Source organism: Equus przewalskii, chromosome 5 (assembly GCF_037783145.1).
Source record: "Equus przewalskii isolate Varuska chromosome 5, EquPr2, whole genome shotgun sequence".
Taxonomy (NCBI): domain Eukaryota; kingdom Metazoa; phylum Chordata; class Mammalia; order Perissodactyla; family Equidae; genus Equus; species Equus przewalskii.
Window position 1 is genome coordinate 4,927,261 of NC_091835.1, and position 24,017 is coordinate 4,951,277.

Genomic DNA, 24,017 nt, shown 5'->3' on the forward strand with positions numbered 1-24,017 from the left:
AACCTGTGAAGTGGGAGGGCTTGGGACTTCTCCATCTGCAGTCACTTCCTCAGTGACCTTATATATATGTACATCGTTATCTATATATACACTGACAACTCCAAATGTGTAAGTGCAGCCCAGACCTCTCCCCTGAACTCCAGACTCCAATATTCAAGTGCCTCCCTAGCACTACCTGCAAGTCTCCTCCTAACGAGCTATCTCATACTGAACAGCCCCTCAGACCTGCTCCTCCTACAGTTTTTCCCCATTTCGGTAAATGGCATATCCATAATCCAGTAGCCTAGAACAAAAAACCTTAGAGTCAAACTTGCCTCTGCAATCATATGCAAAATGCAAGTTCTATCAGTTCTACCTGGAAAATATATCCCAAATCTGACCACTTTTTACTACCTCCACTCCTGCCACCATGGTGTAAGACAATCTCATCTCTCACTAGATCATTATGATACCCTCCAAAGTCATCTCCCTGATTATGTGCTTGTCTCCTCCCCCTTAAGTCTATTCTGAACACAGCAGCCAGGTGTCCTTTTATAATTGGTCAGATCATGTCAATGAAACCCTCCAGAGAGTTCCACTCTGACTCTGAATAAAAGTCAAAATCTTCGTAGTTGTCTACAAGGCCAAATACATCTTGATTCTCCCCTTTCCTTCCTGATCTCATCACCCGTTCTCTCCTCCTTACTCACCATTCCAGCCACTGAGCCTCCATGTTGTTCCCCAAACACACTAAGCTGCTTCTGCCTCAGAGCCTTTGCACTTGCTGATCCTTTGCCCAGAGGCCTCTTTTCCAAATATTGGCATGGCTCGCTATCTCCCCAACTTCGGGTCGTTGCTCAAATGTCACATTTTTGTGAGACCACACCTGACACTCTATTTAAACTTACATACCCTCACCTCCCACTTACTTTACTTATGTTTTGGTGTCTTATCTGTCTCTTCCCATCAGAATATAAGCCCTATGAAGGCAAGCTTGTGCCTCAACCCGCCCTATCTCTGGTACCTACACAGTGTCTAGCTCATAGTAGATGCTCAATTAATATTTACTGGCTGAATGAATGGGATCTTATAATCCAGGTAAAGCAACCTGGATCAGACTCAATTCAGGGAAAGGATATAACAATTTACATTTTAGAATGATCGCTCTGGCTGCTATGTGGGAGGAGGAACTTTAGAAAGACAAGAGTGGTCACAGTGACCAATTACGTAGCTATCATCCAAGAGAAAGATCATAGGAGCTCTGATAAGCATTCTAGCAGAAGAAATAGTAAAAAGCATCAAATATAAAATCTAAAAGACCCTAAATAACTAAACCTAGAGGTAGGGGAGAGATGATAAAATGTTTAAAGGCCCAGTAGCAGGAGGACATATAATAACTTAAGGAACTAAAAGACGGTTAGTATACTTGCCTTGCAGAGACCAAGGAAGAAAGTGGTCTAAAGACGAGACTATAAAAATAGGCAATAGCCAGACCACGCGAATTCTTGCTGCAATGTTAAAAACTTCGATACCTATGCTAAGAGCAAGGGAAAATCGTCAAACGTTCCATGTAAGTCAGGTGGTCATGCCTACATCTGCGTTTTTAAAAGATCACTCTTGGCTGTAGTGTGGGAAAAGAGACTGGAAGAAGGCAAGAGTGGATGCAAGAATAACAGTTAAGAGGCCAAAGTAGGAGTATAAGTAGAAGATAACAGACTAGGGAGGTGGCAGCAGACAAAGAAGAAGATTTGAAAAATATTTAAGAGAGAAAATTTACAGGATTTGGTGATGAAATAAATACAAGAACAAGGTGACAAGGACAATTCACAAGGTTCTGGCTTATAGCACTGAGCACACCTAAGGAAACCCTGATGCTGGGAGAGAGTCTGCCAGGGGTCCTGAGAACCCCCATCCCTGCAGGAGCATAAGAAGGCAAGGGCCTGGCTGCTCTTGACGGGGGCCATTTCTCAGGACTATGCTTGCAGCAAGCAATTCTGAGGAATGTGGCAGTGTCTCCCCAGGAAGACACGCAGGCCTGTTTCTGCTTCCTACAAAGACGATCCATTCCCCAAGCTCAGAGTTCCTTTCCTCTATCACAACCCACTGTGTGTGCAGGAATCCATACGGGCCTTTGGCCCATAACGGCTAAAGATACAAAACTGCTAAATAAAACATTAGCAAACCAAATCGAGAAATTTGTAATGTATATATCCTTTCATAAAGCAATTTCACCTCTAGTAATCTATCTTACAAAATAGTCATGCATGTGCCTGCAAACATGGATGTACAAGAATGTTAATCACAGCAATATTTGTAATAACGTAAATTAGGGAAAAGTTCACTCGGTGTTCAAAGACTGGGGATCTGTTAACCATGGAGCATTTATACTACAAAATCTTTTTTTTTCTTCTTTTTTTTTTTGCTGAGGAAGATTCACCCTGAGCTATCATCCACTGCCAATCTTCCTCTTTTTGTATGTGAGTTACCATCACAGGATAGTCACAGGATGGTCACAGACGAGTGGTGTAGGTCCCCACCTGGGAATCGCCAAAGCAGAGTGTGCTGTGCTGAACTTAACTACTAGGTCACAAGAGCTGGCCCTACACTATAAAATCTTATATAGCCATTGTACATATCAACTAACATGCAAAGACCTTCAAGACACTTGTAAGGGTAGCACAATCCCGTTTATGTTTTAAAATTTCTATTGCATTTATGTCCAAATACTTTCATAAGTCATAAAAGAAAGACTAGGTTAAACAAAGAAAACTACCTCTGAAAAAGAAAGGGATTTTGTGCTTTTCAGGTGGGGAAAAGGGTAGAGCAGGACTTTCACCTTTCAGTCTGCACAGTTTCGCACTGCTTGATCAGTTGCAAAGAGAACGTTCTCCGATATTTCTTAGGGAAATTAAACAAATAGAAAACACAACTTGTGTGAGGTCATATATGTGGCTGGTGATAGAGCTGGCCTTCGAACTCAGGGCTGTTTTCACTAAGTACACACTATATGTGATACTGTGACTTATTATAAGAAATTAGATTTGGTCTTCATCCACTGTTCTTGGCACAGAGCTCCTCAAACCCTCCTCATTTCCCATGTAAGAACCACAGGGGCATCTTTTCTTATATTTAGTTGTGTGCCCAGTTCCTGAGTGATGAAGGTGAAGTGGGTGTCTTTTGTTATTCATAACAAGCTCCTTTCAATCACACCTGAGTTTATGTTAATGAAGGTGACTTTCGGAAAAGCCCTGCAGGATGGAGGCCGGGTGCCACCAGGGGAACCAGCCATGATTAGAGGGTTGGAACTTTTAGTCCCGCTCCCTGATCTCCAAGAGGGGAGAACTGCTTGAGGCTGAATCAGGCACCAGTGGCCATGACTTCGCCAGTCGTGCCTCTGCAGTGAAGCCTCCATAGAGACCCAGCAGGGCAGGGTGGGAGAGCTCCCGGGGGAACGCAGGGAGCTGAGGGGGTGGTGCGCCCAGAGAGGGCAGGCGAGCTCCGCGCCCCCTCCCACATCCCTCGCCCTGTCCGTCTCTTCCACCCGGCTGTTCCTGAGGTATATCCTTTTATAACGAACCAGTAATCTAGTAAGTAAATGCTTTCCTGAGTTCTGTGAGCCACTCTAGCAAATTAATCAAACCCCAGGAGGCCGGAGGAACCTCCAATGTACAGCTGTCAGTCAGAAGCACGACCTGGACTTGAGACCGGCATCTGAAGGGGATGGGGGCGGTCCTGTGGGACTGAGCTCTCAACCTGTGAGATCCGATGCTATCTCCAGGTAGGCAGTGTCAGAACTGAGTTAAACTGCAGGACACCCAACAGGTGTCACAGAATGGTTCATGTGCTGAAAATCCACACATCTGGCGTCAGAAGTAAAACAGTAGGGTAGTGGAGTTTTTCTTTGTTCTGTGTGTATCACAATCTCTATACATGGTGTATTTTTAGACCTACCAGGCCTGCCCATTAACAGATGCTCAGGAAACAGTGAATGAGCTGTACAGCTACCCACTTTCTGATTCTGCCAGCAACCCCCTTCACCTTGTCTTATTTTGGTTTTGCCTTTAGGTTCATTCATTTTTCTTCAAAAAATACTCCCTTACAATTCCCTCCTCCCAGCCCATACAGATGTAAAACCAACCCCGGCCGGCCCACAGTGGTGAGCACAGAAACAGTGCTCAGCAAATACCGATGAATAAATGATTTGATATCCTCTCTTAAATCCTGACGGGTATTTATTCCAGGGAGGTTAGAATTCATTTTAAGGGCTAGATGAAAACGTGAGGCTCACTTGTGCATTTCTCTCATTTTAAGATGAAGAATTAACATTAGAGAGAAAGGAGGCGGAGGGTGTCTCCCGCCTGCCCACCCAGTGCTCCTCTCTCCACACACACTGTGGCACAAAAAAGCACCCAGGAAAGACAGGGAGATGGAAAACCAGCCCGCCTGAGAGAATTAACAAACTGTTCCACACTGCCCATACTCGCTCTCCAAATTAACACAGACTTACCACTCTCCTCTGACCAACTGGACATTTTGAATATGTTTTATTTGTTCTACCAAAAAAAATAATAGAGGAGAAGAAAAAGGAAACTAACTGAATTATGTTTTTTTCTCCAGAGAAGTCACTTCTCACTTAAGCTAGAGAGAACTCTGTGTAAAACTTTTCTTATATTACAGAACCTAAAGAAAAATTTTAACAAACCGAGTTCTAAAACTAAGTTAGTTTAAGAAGAAAACCAACAGCCACTTATGCATCTTACTCCTAAGGACTGGAAACATCCACCATGTGGGAAATAAGTGTGTCTGATGTGACTAAGGTGTAATATAAAATTGTCAAGAGTGCTTATTCCTGAGAGGTTTTAATAGTTAAGAGACATAACATAATCTTAATTTCATTTCTCTTATTGTTTCTGGGAATAAACTTCTTTTCAACATTCTCATGTTTTAAAACATCAGCAAGAGAAAAGGAAGCTATGAAATATTTTTTAATTCCTTTTAGATATTTTATTCACACAGAACATTTTCTTATTTTACCAGCTTAAAATTATTAAACAAAATTAGTAAACTAAAAGCTCAAATCTTCTCTAAAGTTCAGAATCTCTTCTTCTGCCTATTCTTCCTTCACCTCGTTTCTTGAGTACCAGAGTACTACCTTTATAAATACATCTGCCAAGCAAAAGCACCTTGAACAGGTAGGAAAAAACAAAAAATAATGGATTTTGAAATACAAATAATTAGTATTTAACTCTAGAAATTTCAGAGACATGATCCCTGCCTAGCAAAAGAATTCGAACTTCACTCCACAGTAACCACCCACCCCTCCCTCCTGGTGGAAATGGAATTATCACCTTGGAAAGACAGACGGTGAACCCAGTTGGAAGCAGGCCTGTGGATCTGAAGAAGGGAGACCCTCGGACATCCTTTTTGTGTCCCAGCTGAACATCGCCTGGTCCACAGGGTGTTGCTAGGACAGGATCTTGGAAATCAAAGCAATCAGAATGGGGTTTCCATTCACACAGAGACTTTATGTCTCGAATCAACAAAGGTCTTTTCTCTACAGGGATAAGTAGATTTCAAAACCAAGCCATTTCTGATACAATCTCAAGTTTAGAGGAAAGGTCAAAATGAAACGTACTTTACAAGAAAGACTCAGGATTACAAAGACTTAAAGGTTAATCCTGTGGAAGTCTGTAAAAACTTGTATTTGACTTTTTTAACATAGATGATGACATTTTCATTTAAAAACAAGTCAAAGCCTGAAGTCCTCAATGCTTATAAAACTTAAAAAATGTAGGATTAGGCACTTAAATGAAAATCAAGGCTTATAAGTAGCAAGAACATTACTCAAGTGACTAAAAAATCTAAATCTGAAAAGACAACAAATTTCACACTCAGGTGTACATATTTTCTAACTTATAAAGAAGTAAATGAAAAGAGCGTATATTCATGTACTTTATATGTACACAATAATTTCACTCATCATCCAGTAATAATAAATGTACTCAAGAAGACTTTAATTATGTATCTTTTCCTAACTAAGCAAGGACACAGCAGCAAACAGGACTGTAAAGTCTGGAATTTAAGCAGCATATCGAAGTTAAGACTGCAAAAAGCAAAACCACCACCACCAATGAAACATAAATCATACTATTAACAGCTACAACAGTTTTATGGGTGAACGCTTCTAAGCATGATAAATTACCATATTCATTTCATGAAGAAAAATATTGATCCTTCCTCTACATAGTAAATTTCTTAATGATGACATTTAAAAGAATCTATTCTCTGAATTTAAATATTTCTGAGTATACCACAAAATATTGAGGAACAGAGATGCACATGTTGCTAAGGAACTACTTAGCCAAGTTTTTTCCTTGAAATTTAATAATAAACTATAGAAAAGGGAGGCAATTAGAAAATGTGATTTAGCCATCATTAATCTACATCAAAGGATTATAATCATGCACATTGTGTGCCTTTCAAATTATTCTCTATTATAGCTTTCACAACAGAAGTTGAGAAATCTCTTTGACAACTAGTCCCTTATTAAAAATCAAAGGGAAGCACTTTGCTACCATCTGTGCAACATTACTGCCTTCACTGAAGAATGATTATTTTGTGAGTTAAGAAGTATTCAGTTCTATTTAAAAAAACAACACCAACACAGCTACTCAAACGCTCATCTTCATCTATTATAGAAAAGTCACAGCATAAATGAAACACTGTGTAATTCACTGCAGAAAGACCAGCATCTCTCCTGAAACCAGAAGAGGAACCTGTGACGCTCTGAAAGCATAATCAAAGTATTTTTTCAATGTCACCAACACCAACACACGCTTCACAGAATCTGACCAGCACCTGCAAGGTCTGATTTAACATGACGCGGGGCAGGAGAAAATAAAAACTTATAAATTTATCTCCATTAGAAGAAAGCAGATTATGTTACAAAGAATAAGGTAAAATTATCTACAAATGGTTGTCAGAAAAAATCATGACAGACAATCTCCTCTCTTTAAAGCACACTGAACCGAGAAAAATCTGTTCAAGTATTTAGAAGCTCATTTTAGAAAGTATTGCCATAAATCAGGCTTCTTTATTGCCAGGATACCATATACTATGTCCATGATTTGACAAGTTCTTCCTAATTACCCACCTAAATTACAGTAATTATATATTCTATAGTAAATGCAAGTAACAAGGTTCACTTGGAAGATAAATTGTGAACGACAGAGTTTTTTAAAAAAAAAATAGAGAAAATGTGAGAGATGTCCAACCATTCCACTTCATCACCTTCAACACTTGAGCATTTAACAGAACGATACGATTTTGGAGCTAGACCTCAGAGATCACTTAAGCGAATACCCTTATTTCATGAGTTCATTTTCCAATTTCCTCATTATAAAGAGGATCAGTCATTATCTGTCCCCAACTATTAGTTCCCCCTACTATTCACCTAGTTCACCTTATACCACTTTAGTTTTAGAAGTACTTGCTAGATAATAAACTAACATAAAAGAACTGAATAAAATACACTGAATAGTTAAACTATAAAGAAACAAAGGGAAATACCCCCAAAGAACCCTCAAATACCACAAGACTAGTTTGTTTTGGGGGGCCTTGGGAGGAAAAGCTGATGATGAAGCAACTGATAATAAATAAAAAAAGCTTTGCATCATGGAAATTACAGATCTGGACAGAAATTTATATTTCAATATGTTTATACTCTAGATTATCATCTTCTACAAAAATAGCAAAGTAGGATGCTACCATTATAAAAGGAATTGTTGAAACCAAAATCTAAGAATTTGTTTTAAAATAGTTTTAATTAAGTTTGGTCTCTGGGATATAAATTAGTCTTAACCCTGCCAATTTTTCTCCAACTCAATGCAACAAATACAACGAATACCTATACTTCTAATGAAAGCATTGTGCTAAATGATAAAACAGTGAGCAAGAACTAACAATATGACCGCCCTGCATAACCTGGGTCCTCAATTTCCTCATCTACAGAATAGAGGGATTAAAGGTGACTTTCTACCTCCTGAAATTCTGACTATACTGTATCCAAACGGTGAAATTTCAATTCATCTTAAAATAAGTAAAATGGTAAAGCCAGCACTGCTAAACTATGGTAAGGATTAATGTAATGATTACTCATTTTAACAAAGAAAACGAACACAAATGGCCTTTGGAAAATGAAGCACTATAATTCTCTCCCCAGACTCCACCTTCACTCTTAAACAAAAAAGAGTATTCCAAAGGCCTCAGGTCCCACACAAAAACTTGTTCTAAACTCAGTAATTTTCCTAAATATCTTTTTTTAATGATGAAATATTAAGGCATTTCATATTCCATGGTCCACAAAATATGAAAACCATTCTCATGATCCAACATCACTAACCACAGTAAAATTTCCTGAGGAGTCATCTAATTCTTCTTTGCACTCCATGGTACCCCACACCCCAGTATGCCATAATCCACTACAGTCAATCCATCAAGGGTTACTCTGCTTCCCCTTTTATCACCATTAAAAATGTCACATTATGATGAGAGATGGTTACTAGTCTTATCAGAGTGGTCATTTTGTAAGGTAAATAAATGCAGAATCACTATGTTGTACACCTGAAACTAATACAATATTGTATGGCAACTATACTCCAATTAAAAAAAAGTCACATTACTTGTTATGGGTTAAATTGTGTCCCTCCCAAAACTTATATATTGAAGTCCTAATCTCCAGTACCTCAGAATGTGCCTTTATTTGGAAATAGGGTCATTGCAAATGTAATTAGTAAAGATGAGTAAGGTGGGACTCTAAAACAATATGAATGGTGTTCTTATTAAAAGGGGAAATTTGGGGGGCTGGCCCAGTGGCCAAGCGTTGGGTTCGCGCGCTCTGCTTCGGCGACCCAGGGTTTCACCGGTTCGAGTCTTGGGCGTGGACATGGCACTGCTCACCGGGCCATGCTGAAGCAGCATCCCACATGCCACAACTAGACGGACCCACAACTAAAAATACACAACTATGTATCGGGGGGCTTTGGGAGAAAAAGGAAAAATAAAATCTTTTAAAATAAGGGGAAATTTGACACAAAGATGCACACGGGGAGAACACATGTGCAAATGAAGACCACCATCCACAAGCCAAGGAGAGAGGCCTGGAACACATCCTTTCCTCACAGCCTTCCAAGTAACCAACCTTACCCTCACTTTGATTTAGGACTACTACGAGCCTCCAGAACTGTGAGACAATAAATTTCTGTTGCATAAGCCACCCAGCTTGGGGTCCTTTGTTATGGCAGCCTGGCAAGTTAATATATTACTGTACAGCAACTGGGGAAGAATCAAAGCAAATCATGACAGCCACAAGGAAGCACCCCAAATTTCAACGCATAGCCCACATGCCTAACAGACCACACATCTTTAAGAATCTAACGAAAGCCACTTTCACACAGACATGAACTTTTCCGTACTGTACCCTTAACTCAAGAGGCTCACTAATCCTCCCCTCTCCCACCCCAACACTGCCGAAGATGCACGACTCCTGATTAAGAATTCCTGCTTCCATCAAGGATACTGTGTGTTTGTGTGTGTGTCTGGGGAGGAGGTGAGAAGCCAGATCACACCCCAATCTTTTAAACTAGAAAATAAACACTCTCAGCACTGCCTTTGAAAAAGAAGGAAAAGAATACAGAGAACTAAACAATGAAATTTTCCTCATTGTGCTCTTAAAGAGGTTTATAACACAACATGACTTTTTTAAAAAGGTAAGTACTTTTTACCATACATGTATATTTACATGTGAAAATAAGTAGAACTTTATCACGATAGCACCTTTTATCATAAAAGAATGGAGTCTCATACAACAAACTGATAACTAGATGAAGAAAACTTTTCATAGATGGACTATGACTGAAATTCCTCTTAAAAATAAAGACCTGGTCAATAAGACTCAAAGTATCTGCCTTGTTTCCTTATTTTGTCAAATCAGCTGCAGCTTTAGTAGCTGACAGTAATACATCAAGCCAGAAATCTAAGATCAAAAGATTTATGAACAGAAACCCAACCATTCTCTGTGAGCATTATCGATCATTCATGGCATCCTGGCAGTCAAGGCAAGGTTCTCCTATAAACACGTGCTAAAATGGCGTAATCTGGTCAATAAAAAGCCAACTCTAATATGTAGTTATGAAGACTGAAAACACTTTACTTTCTTTCCACAGCTAGTGAGTTCTCAGCAGAAGGCACAATGGGAAGACGTATAGTTAATAACAGAGTCTAAGAGCAATTTGAAAGACATTAACCCCCATTTAAATAGAAAAGAAAATGAATATTAGATTTTTGCTCTTTCAAAATGTGTTAATTAATTCAGTCTAGAAAAGCAATCCACGAAAGGTTGTATTCTATCTTGTAAAGTATATTTAAGTGAGTTTAAGGACAAAATCATTATTATTAAGGACAAAATCACTATTCCACATATATTATAGAGAAACTATCATAATTGTAAAAAGCAGGCAGTGCAGGTGGTGAAAGTCTCTGGGCTGACAATGGGAAGAAACAGGCTCCATTTCTCCTGCTTCCGGTACTAACCACATGTGTGACTTTAGGCAAGATCATTGAATCTCTCTGCACCTTGGTTCCTCATCTATAAAACGAGGGAGTCAGACTTAATTACCTCTAAGGTGTCTGCCACTTCTCAAAATGATTACAAACACTATGAATCTTAAAATCTGAAATACGTCATTCATATTTGACATACTTTATGTGACCAGTATGAATTCATCAGTTATTTACCAGAGGGAGACAGTGATTTTTCTCACCTGAAAGCTCATGGCCATGCAGCAAATGTCGAAGCTTACTGCAAAGCTGGATCATGCTGTCCAACTGTCTGTTTATCTTCACATCTTGTATCCAGGCTGGGGTATAACACACTGGACATCCGGTTCCAATGCAGTCACTTACACAATTACTTAAAAAGGATTAAAAAATATACAGATTTATCAACACATGCAGCAGAAAAGGAATTCCAAAAAATAAAGAGTTTGAACAGAAGTCAATGAAGAGGTTGTTGTAACAAACAACAGTCAATTATAAAACATTTGTTAAAATAATGTTTTTGAAAGAGCGTGATATACAACACACACAAAATCTAAATCTAAAGTTGCTTACGTAATTTGCTATGAAGAGACTTGGCCAGACATTACTCTACCTAATTTTTCCCTGCAAATAACTCTATAGCTTCCAAAGGGTGAGAGTACAGAGGGAGAGATAAACAAACACATTTAGTACCCAATGCACAGCAGCCATGGATCGCAACCTTGCCCAGCCCAGACCCTAACACTGCACTGCATGGAGCCCCCCAAAATCACTGCAGAGAGACAGGGAAAGGTATTTTTTGTCTTGTTTTTGGACAAGTGTCTAAAGGCTTTAACGCAGTTTTTGAGAAAAGCTCTCTGATTCTTCCAGACAATTTTATAACCTGTAGACTCAATTAAATTACCTTGGGTTATCTGTCCAGGAGTTAGAAGGGTTTTCCTAACTTTGAGGTTACAAAGTGTTTGCTAATCTAATGAAGATAGACACAAGCTCCTGTAAGAAAAGGGGTTCACAATCCCCCCTGAAGCCTATTTGTGAATTCTGAAACGAGACCTACAAACCCACCCTTCCGTAGGCTTGCCAGTGGTCTCCAGCAGGACTGGGTAATGTAACCACTGCGGAAGCCACATCTCCCCCAAACACTACATCCCTTTCAGGTGACTCACTCATTTGTAGGCACAGAGGATTCTTACAACGTGAGCTTCCTTCAGAAAAAGCCTGTGGCATTGCTAATCTTTGCAACCTTAGATCCTAGCGTAATTCCTGCCACAAAGTAACTCAATAAAGGTTGTAAAATGAATCTATAAACCACACCAGGGCTGGGAGGGACCTTCCCGATCACTGGGTTCAATAAACAGCAACTCTCTAGCAAACAAAGGGACTTCTGTGAGTTTGCTTGCTCACTTGGAACTCCAACAAATAAAATAGGTAAACCGATTCCTCAGGAATTTAAATTGTCAACTGTTGTGCAATACTTAATTATTTGAGGAACACTAGTGAAATATAGTCAAAATCCACTCATCAAGGACCGCAACCTCATTTTCAGATGAAGAAAATGAGATCCAGTTAATTAAGACACTGACCCAGCACCACACTAGTTCTCGGATCAGTCTAGTTCATATATTCCATAATGTTTGTTCATGACTCTTCTCCAATTATTTTATATACATTAATGCAGAACTCTGGGGAAATATCTCAATAGATCTGCACAACTCAGCAAGTCAGTATTTTCCAATGACCGATGTATGATGCCATCAAGTCATGCTGGGTAGAAGATCTATTCACAGTGCGGGAAAAACCGATGGAATTTAACAGAACAGAGCAAAAAAGTTCATTGATACGGTTTTAGATTTCACACCAACAAATCTGAAGAAACTGGCACTTCACAAGTGGTGGTGTAGTATCAAAGAATAGCCATAATTATCTGAAAAGGTTATTAAAATATTCCTTTTCCAACTATAGGGATGTGTAAAACCAGATTTCACACACACACGCGCTTCAACGAAAACGCCCCAACAGACTGAATACATAAGCAGACATGAGAATCTAGCCGTCTTCTCTTCGGCAAGTCAATAAAGAGATTTGCAAAATTATAAAACGGTGCCACTCTTACATTTTTCCTTTGGTTTATAAAATATTTATTTTTCCTAAAAAAGCATTATTTATGTTAGTTTGTAAAGGGCTTACTATTGTTATTTTTAAATGAATTAGTATTTTTTAAATGTCTCAGTTTTATATGGTAAACACACACACACAAACAAAAGCTCTTTGGGGTCCTCGATTTTTAAGAGTGTAAAGTGGTCTGAGAGCAAAGTTGGAGTCCCCCGCCAGGTGTCATCAACGACTTCTATCTTAGAGTCCATGTACAACTTTTATCAGGGATTGGCATGGACGTACCAGAAAGCACCACCACACTGTCAATGAGAGAAAAGTCTGTGCCGCCCCAACGCCCCCGCACACTCACGCTTCAGTTAGATTGGGATAAATACAGCCAAACCAGTTTTTAAAAAACGCTATGGTACTTACAGCATTGCTTGGCCGTTTTACATAGCTCCAAATCTGCCAAGAACACAAACAGCAGCCCTAGTTTTTGGCGTGATACATTCAAAATGAACCAAAACTGCACTGGATCCATTCTTTCCTGTGTTTGTGTCATAAACAGACGACTGTTTTCTCTTTTAAGATGTCCTCATGCCTCTCGTAATATCTCTTTGGCCATTGTAAGTCACAGACCCCTCTATCCAATTAAAGGTATGGATCTCTCTCTCTCTCTCTTACACTCTCTCACACACACAGCTTTACGTATACTTTCATGGAGTTTGTTAGGCCCGAGCAGCTCTGTCACTGATCTATTATATACAGCAAGTGCATCAGCTGAAACAAAACAAATGCGCCTGCTATGGAGTAGGAACAGGGAGCAGGCATCATTTCATAAAGGGATCGTGGGAGGCCTTCTAGAGGAGGTGACATTTGAGCTGAAGTGTAAGTGATGAAAAGTTAAGTTTCAGAAATACTCGGCAGAAGTACATTCCAGATGGAAGAAATAGCAAGTGCAGAAGTCCTGGGGCAGGAGTGAGTTTGGCACGTTTAATGAGCTAAAAGGAGAAGGTGGCTAGAACGGTGTGAACTAGAGGGCAGTGTGGTCTGAGAAGCAGACAGGAACTAGGTCCTGTAATGTTGTAATTGTTTTGGGGTGCCACAAACCACACCTATATAAGACAGCGAACTTAATCAATCAATGTTGTGTGTGTTCTGACCGCTCCATCAACTGACAGTTCCCCCATCTCTCTCCTCTCCTTGGGCCTCCTTATTCCCTGAAACACAATATTGAAAACAGGCCAACTAACAACCCTACAATGGCGTCTCAGTGTTCAAGTGAAAGGAAGAGTTATACATCTCTCACTTTAAATCAAAAGCTAGAAACGATTAAGCTTTGTGAGGAAGGCAGGTCAAAAGGCAAGACAGGTTGAAAGCGAGGCCTCTTACACCAAACAGTTAGCCAAGTTGTGAATGCAAAGGAAAAGTTCTTGAAGGATGTTGAAAGTGCTACTCCCGTGAAGACACGAAGGATAAGAAAGTGAAACAGCCACACTGCTGATATGGAGAAAGTTTTAGTGGTCTGGATAGAAGATCAAACCAGCCACAACATTCCCTTAAACCAAAGCCTAGTCCAGAACAAGGCCCTAACTCTCTTCAATTCTGTGAAGGCTGAAAGGTGAGGAAGCTGCAGAAGAAAAGTCTGAAGCTGGCAGAGGTTGGTTCATGAGAATTAAGGAATGAAGCCGTCTCCATAACATAAACGTGCAGTGAAGCAGCAAGAGCTGATGTGGAAGCTGTGAAAGGTATCCAGAAGATCTGGCTAAGATCACTAAGGAAGGTGGCTACTCTAAACAACAGATTTTCAAAGTAGACAAAACAGCCTTATATTGGAGGAAGATGACAGACAGGACTTTCATCGCTAAAGAGGAGAAGTCATTGCCTGGCTTCAAAGCCACAAAGGACAGGCTGACTCTCCTGTTAGAGGCTAATGCAACCGGTCACTTTAAGTTGATGCCAATGCTCATTTATCACTCTGAAAATTCTAGGGCCCTTAAGAATTATGCTAAATCTACTCTGCCTGTGCTCTACAAATGGAACAGCAAAGCCTGGATGCAGTACATCTCTTTACAACACAGTTTACCAAATGAATATTTTAAGCCTACTATTGAGACCTACTGCTTAGAAAAAAAAGACTCCTTTCAAAATATTACTGCTAATGACAATGCACCTGGTCACTCAAGAGTTCTGATGGAGACGTACGATGAGATTAATGTTGTTTTCATCCCTGCTAACACAACATCCATTCTGCAAACCATGCATCAAGGAGAATTTCGATTTTCAAGTCCTATTACTTAGGAAATATATTTTGTAAGGCTATAGCTGCCATAGACAGTGATTACTCTGATGGATCTGAGCAAAGTAAATTAAAAACTTTCTGGAAAGGAGTCACCAGTCTAGACGCCATTAAGAACATTCATGATTCGTGCAAAGAGGTCAAAATATCAACATTAGTAGTTTAGAAGAAGTTCATTAGAACCCTCAAGGATGACTTAGAGGGGTTCAAGACTTCAGTGGAGGAAGTAACGGTAGATGTGAAAACAGTAAGAGAACCAAAGTTAGAAGTGGAACCTGAAGATGTAACTGAACGGCAGCATTGTGTGCTACAGAGAAGTCGTTCATGGAAGAAATAGTCAACTGATGCAGCAAACCTCATTGTTGTCTTATTTTAAGAAATTGCGACAGCCACCCCAACCTTCAGCAACCACCACCCTGATCAGTCAGCAGCCATCAACATGGAGGCAAGACCCTCTACCAGCAAGAAGATTATGGCTCGCTGAAGGCTCAGATGACCATTAGCATTTTTTAACAATAAAGTATTTTTAATTAATGTATGTACATTCTTTTTAGACATAATGCTATTGCATACTTAACAGACTACAATACAATGTAAACATAACTTTAATATGCACTGGGAAACCAAGAAATTCGTGTGACTTGCTTTATTTCACTCTTCGCCTTATTGCAGTGGTCTGGAACCAAACCTGCAGTATCTCCGAGTTATGCCTGTACAGGGTCTTGTGGACCTTAGTGCAAATTTTCAATTTTATTCTAATTGTAACAGGAAGCCACTGAAGAAGGATTTTAAAAGGGTAATGATATGGATGATCTTCATTCTTAAAAGATCTCTGACAAGAATGCAAAAACGGGGAAGACAACCAGTTATGAACTTACTACAACAGTCTGAGGAGAGCAAATATGATGGTGGCCTGGACCATAGGGTAAACAGCAGTTAATATACAGAAAAAAGGGGAAATTCAAGATTCAGGGCACACTTTGAGGTGGAACTGACAGAACTTAATGATGTGAGATAAGGAAGAAAAAGAGCAATCAGATAAGACCTGTGGTTTTTGCCTCGAGCACCTGTGCAGTCGGCAGTACCATTTATTGCTGTGAAGATGAGTGCGGCAGGCACAGGCTGAAGGCGAGGATGATGGACAGATCTGCTCCGAGCACATCAAGTCTGAGATGGCTTTTCATCACCCAAAGGGAGACGTCAGGTAAGCAATAGGCACTGTTTCCTACCCCATCCTTCTGCTGGTATGCCCCCTATAGCAGACCTACGTTTCTACAAACCCAATTGGGACCCCAAGCACAGCTGCCTCCCACACATCCCCAGCCCACTGAAATCACACCGTAAATTATTTTCATATATGCTTCAACCTCATCTTGCAGTTTGCTCAGGCCAGACAGTCGGTCGTAACTTGAAATAATTAAAAGACTGATTCGAAGGAGACTATATTAACCTTGTCTCACAGACAATTAAACTAAGACATTCAGTCCTTTAATTGATTTCTCCTGAATTAAGAAATAGGATGAGATGAAAATCTAATATTCTAATCTATAAGCCAGGGCTTTCATATTATAACATGAAATAACTGTTATGGCTTGAATTGCATCCCCTGAAAAGATACTGAAGTCTTAATCCCCAGTACCTGTGAACGTGACCTTACTTGGAAATAGGGTCTTTGCAGATGATCAAGTTAAGATGAGATCATCATCATGAGCCCTGATCCAATATAAGTGGTATTCTTATAAAAAGAGGAAATTTGGACACAGAGAAACATGTACACGAGAGGGAATGCCATGTGAACCTGAAGGCTAAGATCAGAGTAGTGTATCCAGAAGCCAAGGAACGCCCAACTGCCAGAAAGCAATGATGCTCCACCAGAAGGCAGGAGAGAAGCATGGACGGATTCTCCCTCACAGCCCTCAGAGGGAACCAGCCCTGCTGACACCCTGCTCTCGGACTTCTGGCCTGCAGAACTTTGAGACAATAAAATTCTGTTGCTCTAAGCCACTCAGTTTTTGGTACTTCATTACAGCAGCACTAAGAAACTAATACAATAACTATAAGAACTAGACTTTCATAATTTGGAAAGTTCACATTCAAAACTAACTGGAAAGATAAAAAAGACATATTTGAATTATATAATATGTACATATTAATGTTTTTTCCCTAGGCTTAGAAAAGCTATTTACTAAGCTTTGTAACTTTGGACACGTCATCCTCTATGAGCTCTGATTTTCTTTTTGTCAATTAAGACAGCTATGAGGATCAAGCTGAGATAATGTACAGTAAGTTACTTTGCAGTTTATGAGAGTTACACAAACATAATGTAACATTATTATCAATATGATTACATGACTATGACCTAGGAAAAAATAGAGTTATACTATATACATAATTACTTACCTACAGAAAATGTGCTCACATCCTCCTAAACACACAGGCTCCCTCAGAATACTAGTGCTGTTTGAAGAAAAGAAAATAATCAAGACTTAGGTCATTGTTAGATAAAAATTTTATACCCAACATTTCATATATCCAAAGCCCAACACTACCATATTGCTCTCTTCCTCAAAGCAGAAGATATTAAGGATGTATTCATCCAGGTTAAATATTGTATCATCACACACCCACTGAATTCAAATAGCAAGTATCAAACTCAGTACAAATTCTAACACTTTTCATAATGTATATACTGTGAAGTCATAGAAAGCAGCAACTTTGTTCAAGCATTTCTAAACCTCTTACAGGCTAACCTCTGACAGGTTGCTTCTTTCAACTACTAAGATAAATCTTCACCTAATGATTCCAACGGTAGACCATAAATCTCAAAACGAGACTCTCAAGCAGGATGACCATATAACGTATTGTCCAAAAGAGAACATTTCTGAGAATGAAGGGGAGTGATAACTGGATAGGATGCTGGGACAGCAGGACTGCCCCAGGAAAACCAGGACATCTGGTCACCTTGACCATAAGAATTTATGGTGTCCCACAAGAAAACTTTGGTTTCTGGCCATTGTTAAGTAGTCACCTATTTTTCATAGATGCCTTGTCACAAGTATAGCCCTTCTTTCAGTTCACAGGAAGTTAACTGTCTTGTTCTTTAAGCAACTGCAAACAGGAATGAATCATCAGGTGGGCAGTCTGCAGATGAATGAGATTCATGGCACAGAAACACAAGTATTCCCAACACTGCCCATCAAAACACCTGCGATATTCGATAATCCTCAAAAGGTAACGGTAAATGCTACTTACTAATAAACACATATCAAGTCATTATGTTCAGAGGGCTTAAGGTAGCGAGAGTAAACAGGAGAAATAAAGCTTTTAAAGGATGAACATTTTTGTGCTTGGTTTATTACACTAACCCTAGGACCTTTAGGTATTTACACCATTATTATCAAATTACCTCTGTACACAAACTACATGGCAATAAAAACAGTTTTCCACATTTCTTGAAAGATCAAAAGTATCACACTGCACATTTTAATAGATATGAACATTAAAGTGAAATTGAGCTTTCAGAAAGAGTGCTGAAAACAGAGTGTACACCCACAATGCTATTCTCAAGATACCAAAAATGGTGCTCACTGACATTATAAAGCCCATTACTTTTTAAAAACTCAAAATATCTGATTTTTCTATCACACTAAGTAGAACATAGTGATAAAAAGATGACTTGGATGTGCCAGCTGCTTTTGTGATCCTGGCAATTAAGATGATATCTGTTACAATGTTCATGCTGCTTCTATAATTTCTGTTTGTTATTTGACTTACAAACCTAATCTCTTATCTCTCCATCAAGTGTGTTGAATTCTACTTCCCTACAAACTCTGCCTCTAAGATCTCAAAAGTGGTGTTATCTCCCCTCCTTCTATCAAAATATCCTCCCGCTATCTCTTTTATTCCATCACCCTGACCAATCCCCCATCGTCAGGTTGCTCTCCACCCCGAGAGAACTCCAGTCAGTCCATTAGCTCCCTGGACTCCCTATCTAACCCAGGCCATAGAGTTAACCACTTTAGGGCCATCTTCCCCCCCATCCTTCCGCCGATCTCTTAGATACTCAGGGATGCCAATCTATAATGCTAGATAAACCCCAAAGTCCACCCCTTCCATGCCTGCTCTCAGGCTATGAATAACCATTATAAATAGAAAGATAAACAAACATGTCTCTATACATTTATCTGGTAACTTCTCACCTTTGTACCTCTACCAAAGGGATGTATTAGATGCTCTGTGAGTAAACAAACAAATGAATAGATGGTTATTCAAAACACTCTCCATGCTCCTAAATCCCATTAACCTTAGTGGAGCCCACAGTGTGAGCGTTTCACCACGCAGATTCATATCCTACCTCTTCAGCTATAACCTACCCCTCTCTCCAGGAATAGCCCTCCTTCAGTCGTTCCTCCTCCTTAAGACATGCTGCTCCATTGTCCCTGGACCGCGTATCTTCCCCGTCTCCTACAGGAGTCCACTCTCGTCCTTATGGTCACCTTTCTTCTTCTACCTGCACCTCAACACGTGCAGATAATCTCTCCTTCCACCTGAAAACAGCTGCTTAGGTCGTGCCTCCCGCTCCACTTTCTGCTCCAGCTCTTCCCCTTCTTGTAGACACGTGTGAGGTCTTAAATAAGTGCTCTGCACCCGCTAAATCCATCTCCTTACCTGCCAGCTTCAACTCCCAGCACTCTGCTGAAACGGCTCTGCAAAGCATTTGTGGCCCTCATTCTCCCGACCTCTCTGTGAAATAACACGGAGCTCGCCTTCTCTCCTGAAACCTCCCCTTTCACGGAGTTTTAATTTTCTTTTGGCATTTTCTTATGCTATTTCAGCCTTTCCTTAGCTGCTGCTTTTCCTGTCTCTCAATGTAGGCCCACCCCCGGCATGCGGTCCACAGCCTTCTGCTTTCTCTGGCAATATTTGACTCAACACTTAATTCTTCTGTTTCTAAGCTTAAATTTCCTTCGTAAGATGACTCTGAATGCTTTATCTATAGTCTGTACCCTTCACCCTGGCAATAAGGTAATGTACTGTAATTAGCAAGAAAGCTAATATCTATGAATAACTGATCAGTTGCACTAATTACTCTAATTAGTGAGTTAGAATGCATTTTTTGTTGCTATTAATAGACAAGGAAAGACATTGGAAGAGTGAAGGAAAAGCATGTGCAGTGTGTATATCGGGGGAAGAAGTGGGGAGGGGAGTCTTAGAGCCAAAGCTGGGAGATGGTAGTGCCAAATTCAAAAGAATTTTCATGGAAGTGCTCAAAGGGTAGATGCACCACACAGAAGGTGGCACTCATCTGTGTCAAAGCTAGACTTCCTGACAATGTCTAGAGCGTAGCTGAGAAGACATACTAGAATAAAAGAATTTTTAATACAACCAGGGAATATCTATCAAAACTGTAAATGCACTCAGCTACTCCACCACCAGGAATTTATCCTTGAGATGCACTCAGATGCTTGCAAAACTGAAACTTCGAAACACCAAATATACGTAGACAACATACCAAAAGCTCTGAGAGATTAAGAAATAATAAAATTAAAATGTCACATATAAATTTTCTTTTAACGAAATCAAAATAGCATAAGACATCTCAAGGGTAATAAAGGATGCTTGGCCTTCAAAATAATGATTCACAGTCCCACCCCATGGCCTAGTGGTGGAGTTTGGTGCACTCTGCTTTGGAAGCCTGGGTTCATTGGTTTAGATCCTGTGTGCAGATCAACACCACTCATCAGCCATGCTGTGGTGGTGACCCACTATAAAACAGAGGAAGACTCGCACAGATGTTAGCTCAGAGCTAATATTCCTCAGCAAAAAAAAAAAAAAAGATTGAAAATTATTTCGTAATTCTAATTCTGTATCATCATGTTCCATGGTAGAAAGTTTACAGATAACAATAAAAAATTCATCTTTCAGAGTAGAAAGTTAATAATGTTTAAAATGAAAAAAATCAAGAAATAGCAATAAAAATGTACTATTTGGAAATGTAGAAGTAAATACTTGAAGAAATAAAAAAGATGAAAGAGACTATGTCTGGAGTATAGAACTCAAGTTTGATAAGGATGAGGCAAAAGAATGTTTTCATTACAGTTTTGTCCTACTGACTTTGTCAACTATGTTCATGTCTAATTTTAATAAGCAACTTTAAAAATGTAAAAGCACATGGAAAAGCATATTCACTCCAGCACTGGTTATTACAGCAAAAGACTGGAAACCATCTAAATTTTACCAAGAAGGAAATGGTTAAACAAATCATGACACATCTACCTGATGTATGTTAGCTTCTCAACTGAAGTATATAATGCTTTTATAGAGAAACTTCTAAAGGATACACAAGAAAATAGTGGGTTCTTGAAGAAAACAATTCAGACCTACTCATCATTCATTTAACAAATATTTAATGACCACATAGCGTGTTAATTCTTTGACATATGCATGCATTACTTTCAATTTTTAAAAACTTACTATTAAAAAGTTCTTCACCATCTGGTAAGTTCCAAGCCAGGCACCCTTCTTGATCACCGCACCTCAATGAAAACCCTGTGTGCTCCTCAGGCCAGTGTCTGTCACATTTCTCAAATACCCCAAGTCCCATTCCAAGCCGAGGACTGATCAGACTCTTTTCTCCAGCCTAGAATACACTTCCTCCTCCCCAGAAACTACTCAAGCCCAACACAGCATCCACATACTGTCCAGGATGGTAAAACAAAAAAGCACAAGAATTCTTGGATTTTAGTTTCCATGCCATCACTTACGCAAAATCTGTACTCTGCCCCAGCCATGAGACAAGACAAAGTTACTGTGTTACGCCCTTTTCTAAGGGGCTTATAATCTTGCTGTGTAGTTTTATAAACCAAGTGACTATATGACTTCAGAGAGGGACAAAATGTTCTAAAGTTCCACAGAGACGGCAACCAGCTGGGGGCTCTGGAAATCAATGTTGAAAACGAAGTACTTTATCTTTGATCTGCCTGATTCCTTTTTATTTATCTATTTATTTTTGTCTCAAAATAGACTGTAGCCCTAAAGACAAGAGATCCCGACTTTCATTTTTTTCTGAGCTCCCCAACACACCTTCCTAGCACGTCGCCATAGGAACAGCAGGACTTCAGTAAGTCCTTAGTGAAGACCTGAATGGAAGACTACACAAAGAAATGCATGCACGTTAACAATTCTATCTACCCTTTCCCTATTTTTTGTTTGATATGCATACATATTAGAAAGAAAATCTCCAGGAGAAAACGAGAAGACATGCGCATGGTGGCAGGATGTCTGTGCCGTGAACATTCAGCTCCTCTTCTCCTTCCCGTCTGCACTCACATGTCTCCCACTTCAGACGCAGCTGCTTTGGAGAGATGGGTGCAGCCAGAGGATTATAACTTGGGCAAGAACTAAGTGGTGAGAACAAACAATTTTTTTAAAAGAAGGTCCTATTGATATAAAACTTTCTTTGCAAAGAAAAAAAGGAAAGCAAATTCGGTTGGGATTACAATACCGAGGAAGATCTATTTCTTAACTGAATGGCTCCCTGAGCTTCCATGAGATATCAACAGCTACTTAATATGAGGCAAGAGAGCTACCACGGTGCTTGTGCATTTGAGAAAATCCCCAAGGCATTTTTAAGTGTGGAGCAACATATTTAACACCAAAATGCACAGGCTCTCCAAGCCAATTAAACAATTTCTCATGTTTATCTTTAGGAGAATAAACACAATTGTTAACAAGTAAGGGATATGGGTAAGGACATGGAAGCACGTTATTTTGTATAGTTATTTTATATACCGGATCCAAGTAACCCACATGGGAAAAATAAGAAACCATGTCTATTTGTTTAGTGTCAACAAATATTGAATAAATCAGTGAGTCAAATATCCCAAAAGTCAAATGGGCAATAGAATTCTATTACTAATTAATTAGTCTAATTATCAATGACTAATTATAATAGAATCTACCATATGAAACAGATAAGCCACAGAGACCATCATGTATACCCAAATCAAATTGTGTTGGCTATTCTGTCTTCTATCCCCAATAACTTCACTTGCAAGCCCGTCCCCTATGCTACAGGGCACAGGAGGGAAGAGTGCTCAGTGTCGGGGAAGTTTCTCTGGCAGTCAAAAGCCCTATATAACACCAGCTATGTGCAGGCCTGTAAGGGAGCTGTGCATGTCAGTTCCAGCTCTGAAGCCCAGGGAGAAAGACCTGTCCCTTTCATACCTGCCCTGAGACCTTACCTCCGTTTACGATAGGCTATTAACCCCAGGGACCTCTGGAGGCTTCTTGGTGATTGCAGTGAATTAACCACGTTCTTCTGGTACTTCCAATGACAAAGTCCCCTTAAATGTGATCCTAATTTAACCTAAATTCTTTCACGTGTTAATTTAACAAACATTAAGACACCATGTGTCCAGCACTGTGGCTACAAATGTGAACCTGTCTTTATGAAACGTGTGGTATAATTGAAGGAGAGAGACATCAGTCAAAGAGGCAAAATACCACATGAGTAAATAAAGCTCACAGTTTGGAGGGATATATGATACATGCTGAACAGCAAATGTCTGTGCCCTTTCCTGTACGTATGTTGTTGCTGTTGTAAGTGCCATCAAGTGGATTCTGACTCCTAGCGACCCTGCGCAGAGGAGAGCGGAACCCTCCCCAGTCTTCTTGTGCCATCCTCTCACCTTCCAGCACTCTACCACCAGACAATGCTCCGCTGATCTTCACAGGGTTTTCATGGCCAAAATTTTGGCAGTGGGTGGCCAGGTCCTTCTTCTTAGTCTATCTTAGTCTGGAAGCTCCACTGAAACCTGTCCACCATGGGTGACCCTGCTGGTATTTGAAATCCCGGTGGCATAGCTTTCAGCATCACAGCAACGCACAGCTGCCACAGTATGACAGCCGACAGACGGGTGGTGTGGTTCCCTGATGGGAAACGAACTCGGGCTGGGCAGTGAGAGCCCTGCATCTTAACCGCTGGACCAGCAGGACTGGCATATGAATATTAAACTTCAGTCAAAAGTTTTAAACAACATTTTGCATC

The 24,017-nt window shown here is 39.9% G+C and overlaps 1 protein-coding gene across 1 annotated transcript in view; it reads right to left on the reverse strand.

Moving 5' to 3' along the window:
- The window catches only part of BARD1 (BRCA1 associated RING domain 1), a 79,877-nt gene that overhangs the window by 50,763 nt on the left and 5,097 nt on the right, over positions 1–24,017 (reverse strand). Inside the window, exons 2-3 of the mRNA XM_070618232.1 lie at positions 17,369–17,425; positions 10,800–10,948 (exon numbers count right to left, since the gene is read on the reverse strand). Coding sequence (XP_070474333.1) covers positions 10,800–10,948; positions 17,369–17,425 — 206 coding nt within the window. The remainder of the gene's footprint in view (positions 1–10,799; positions 10,949–17,368; positions 17,426–24,017) is intronic.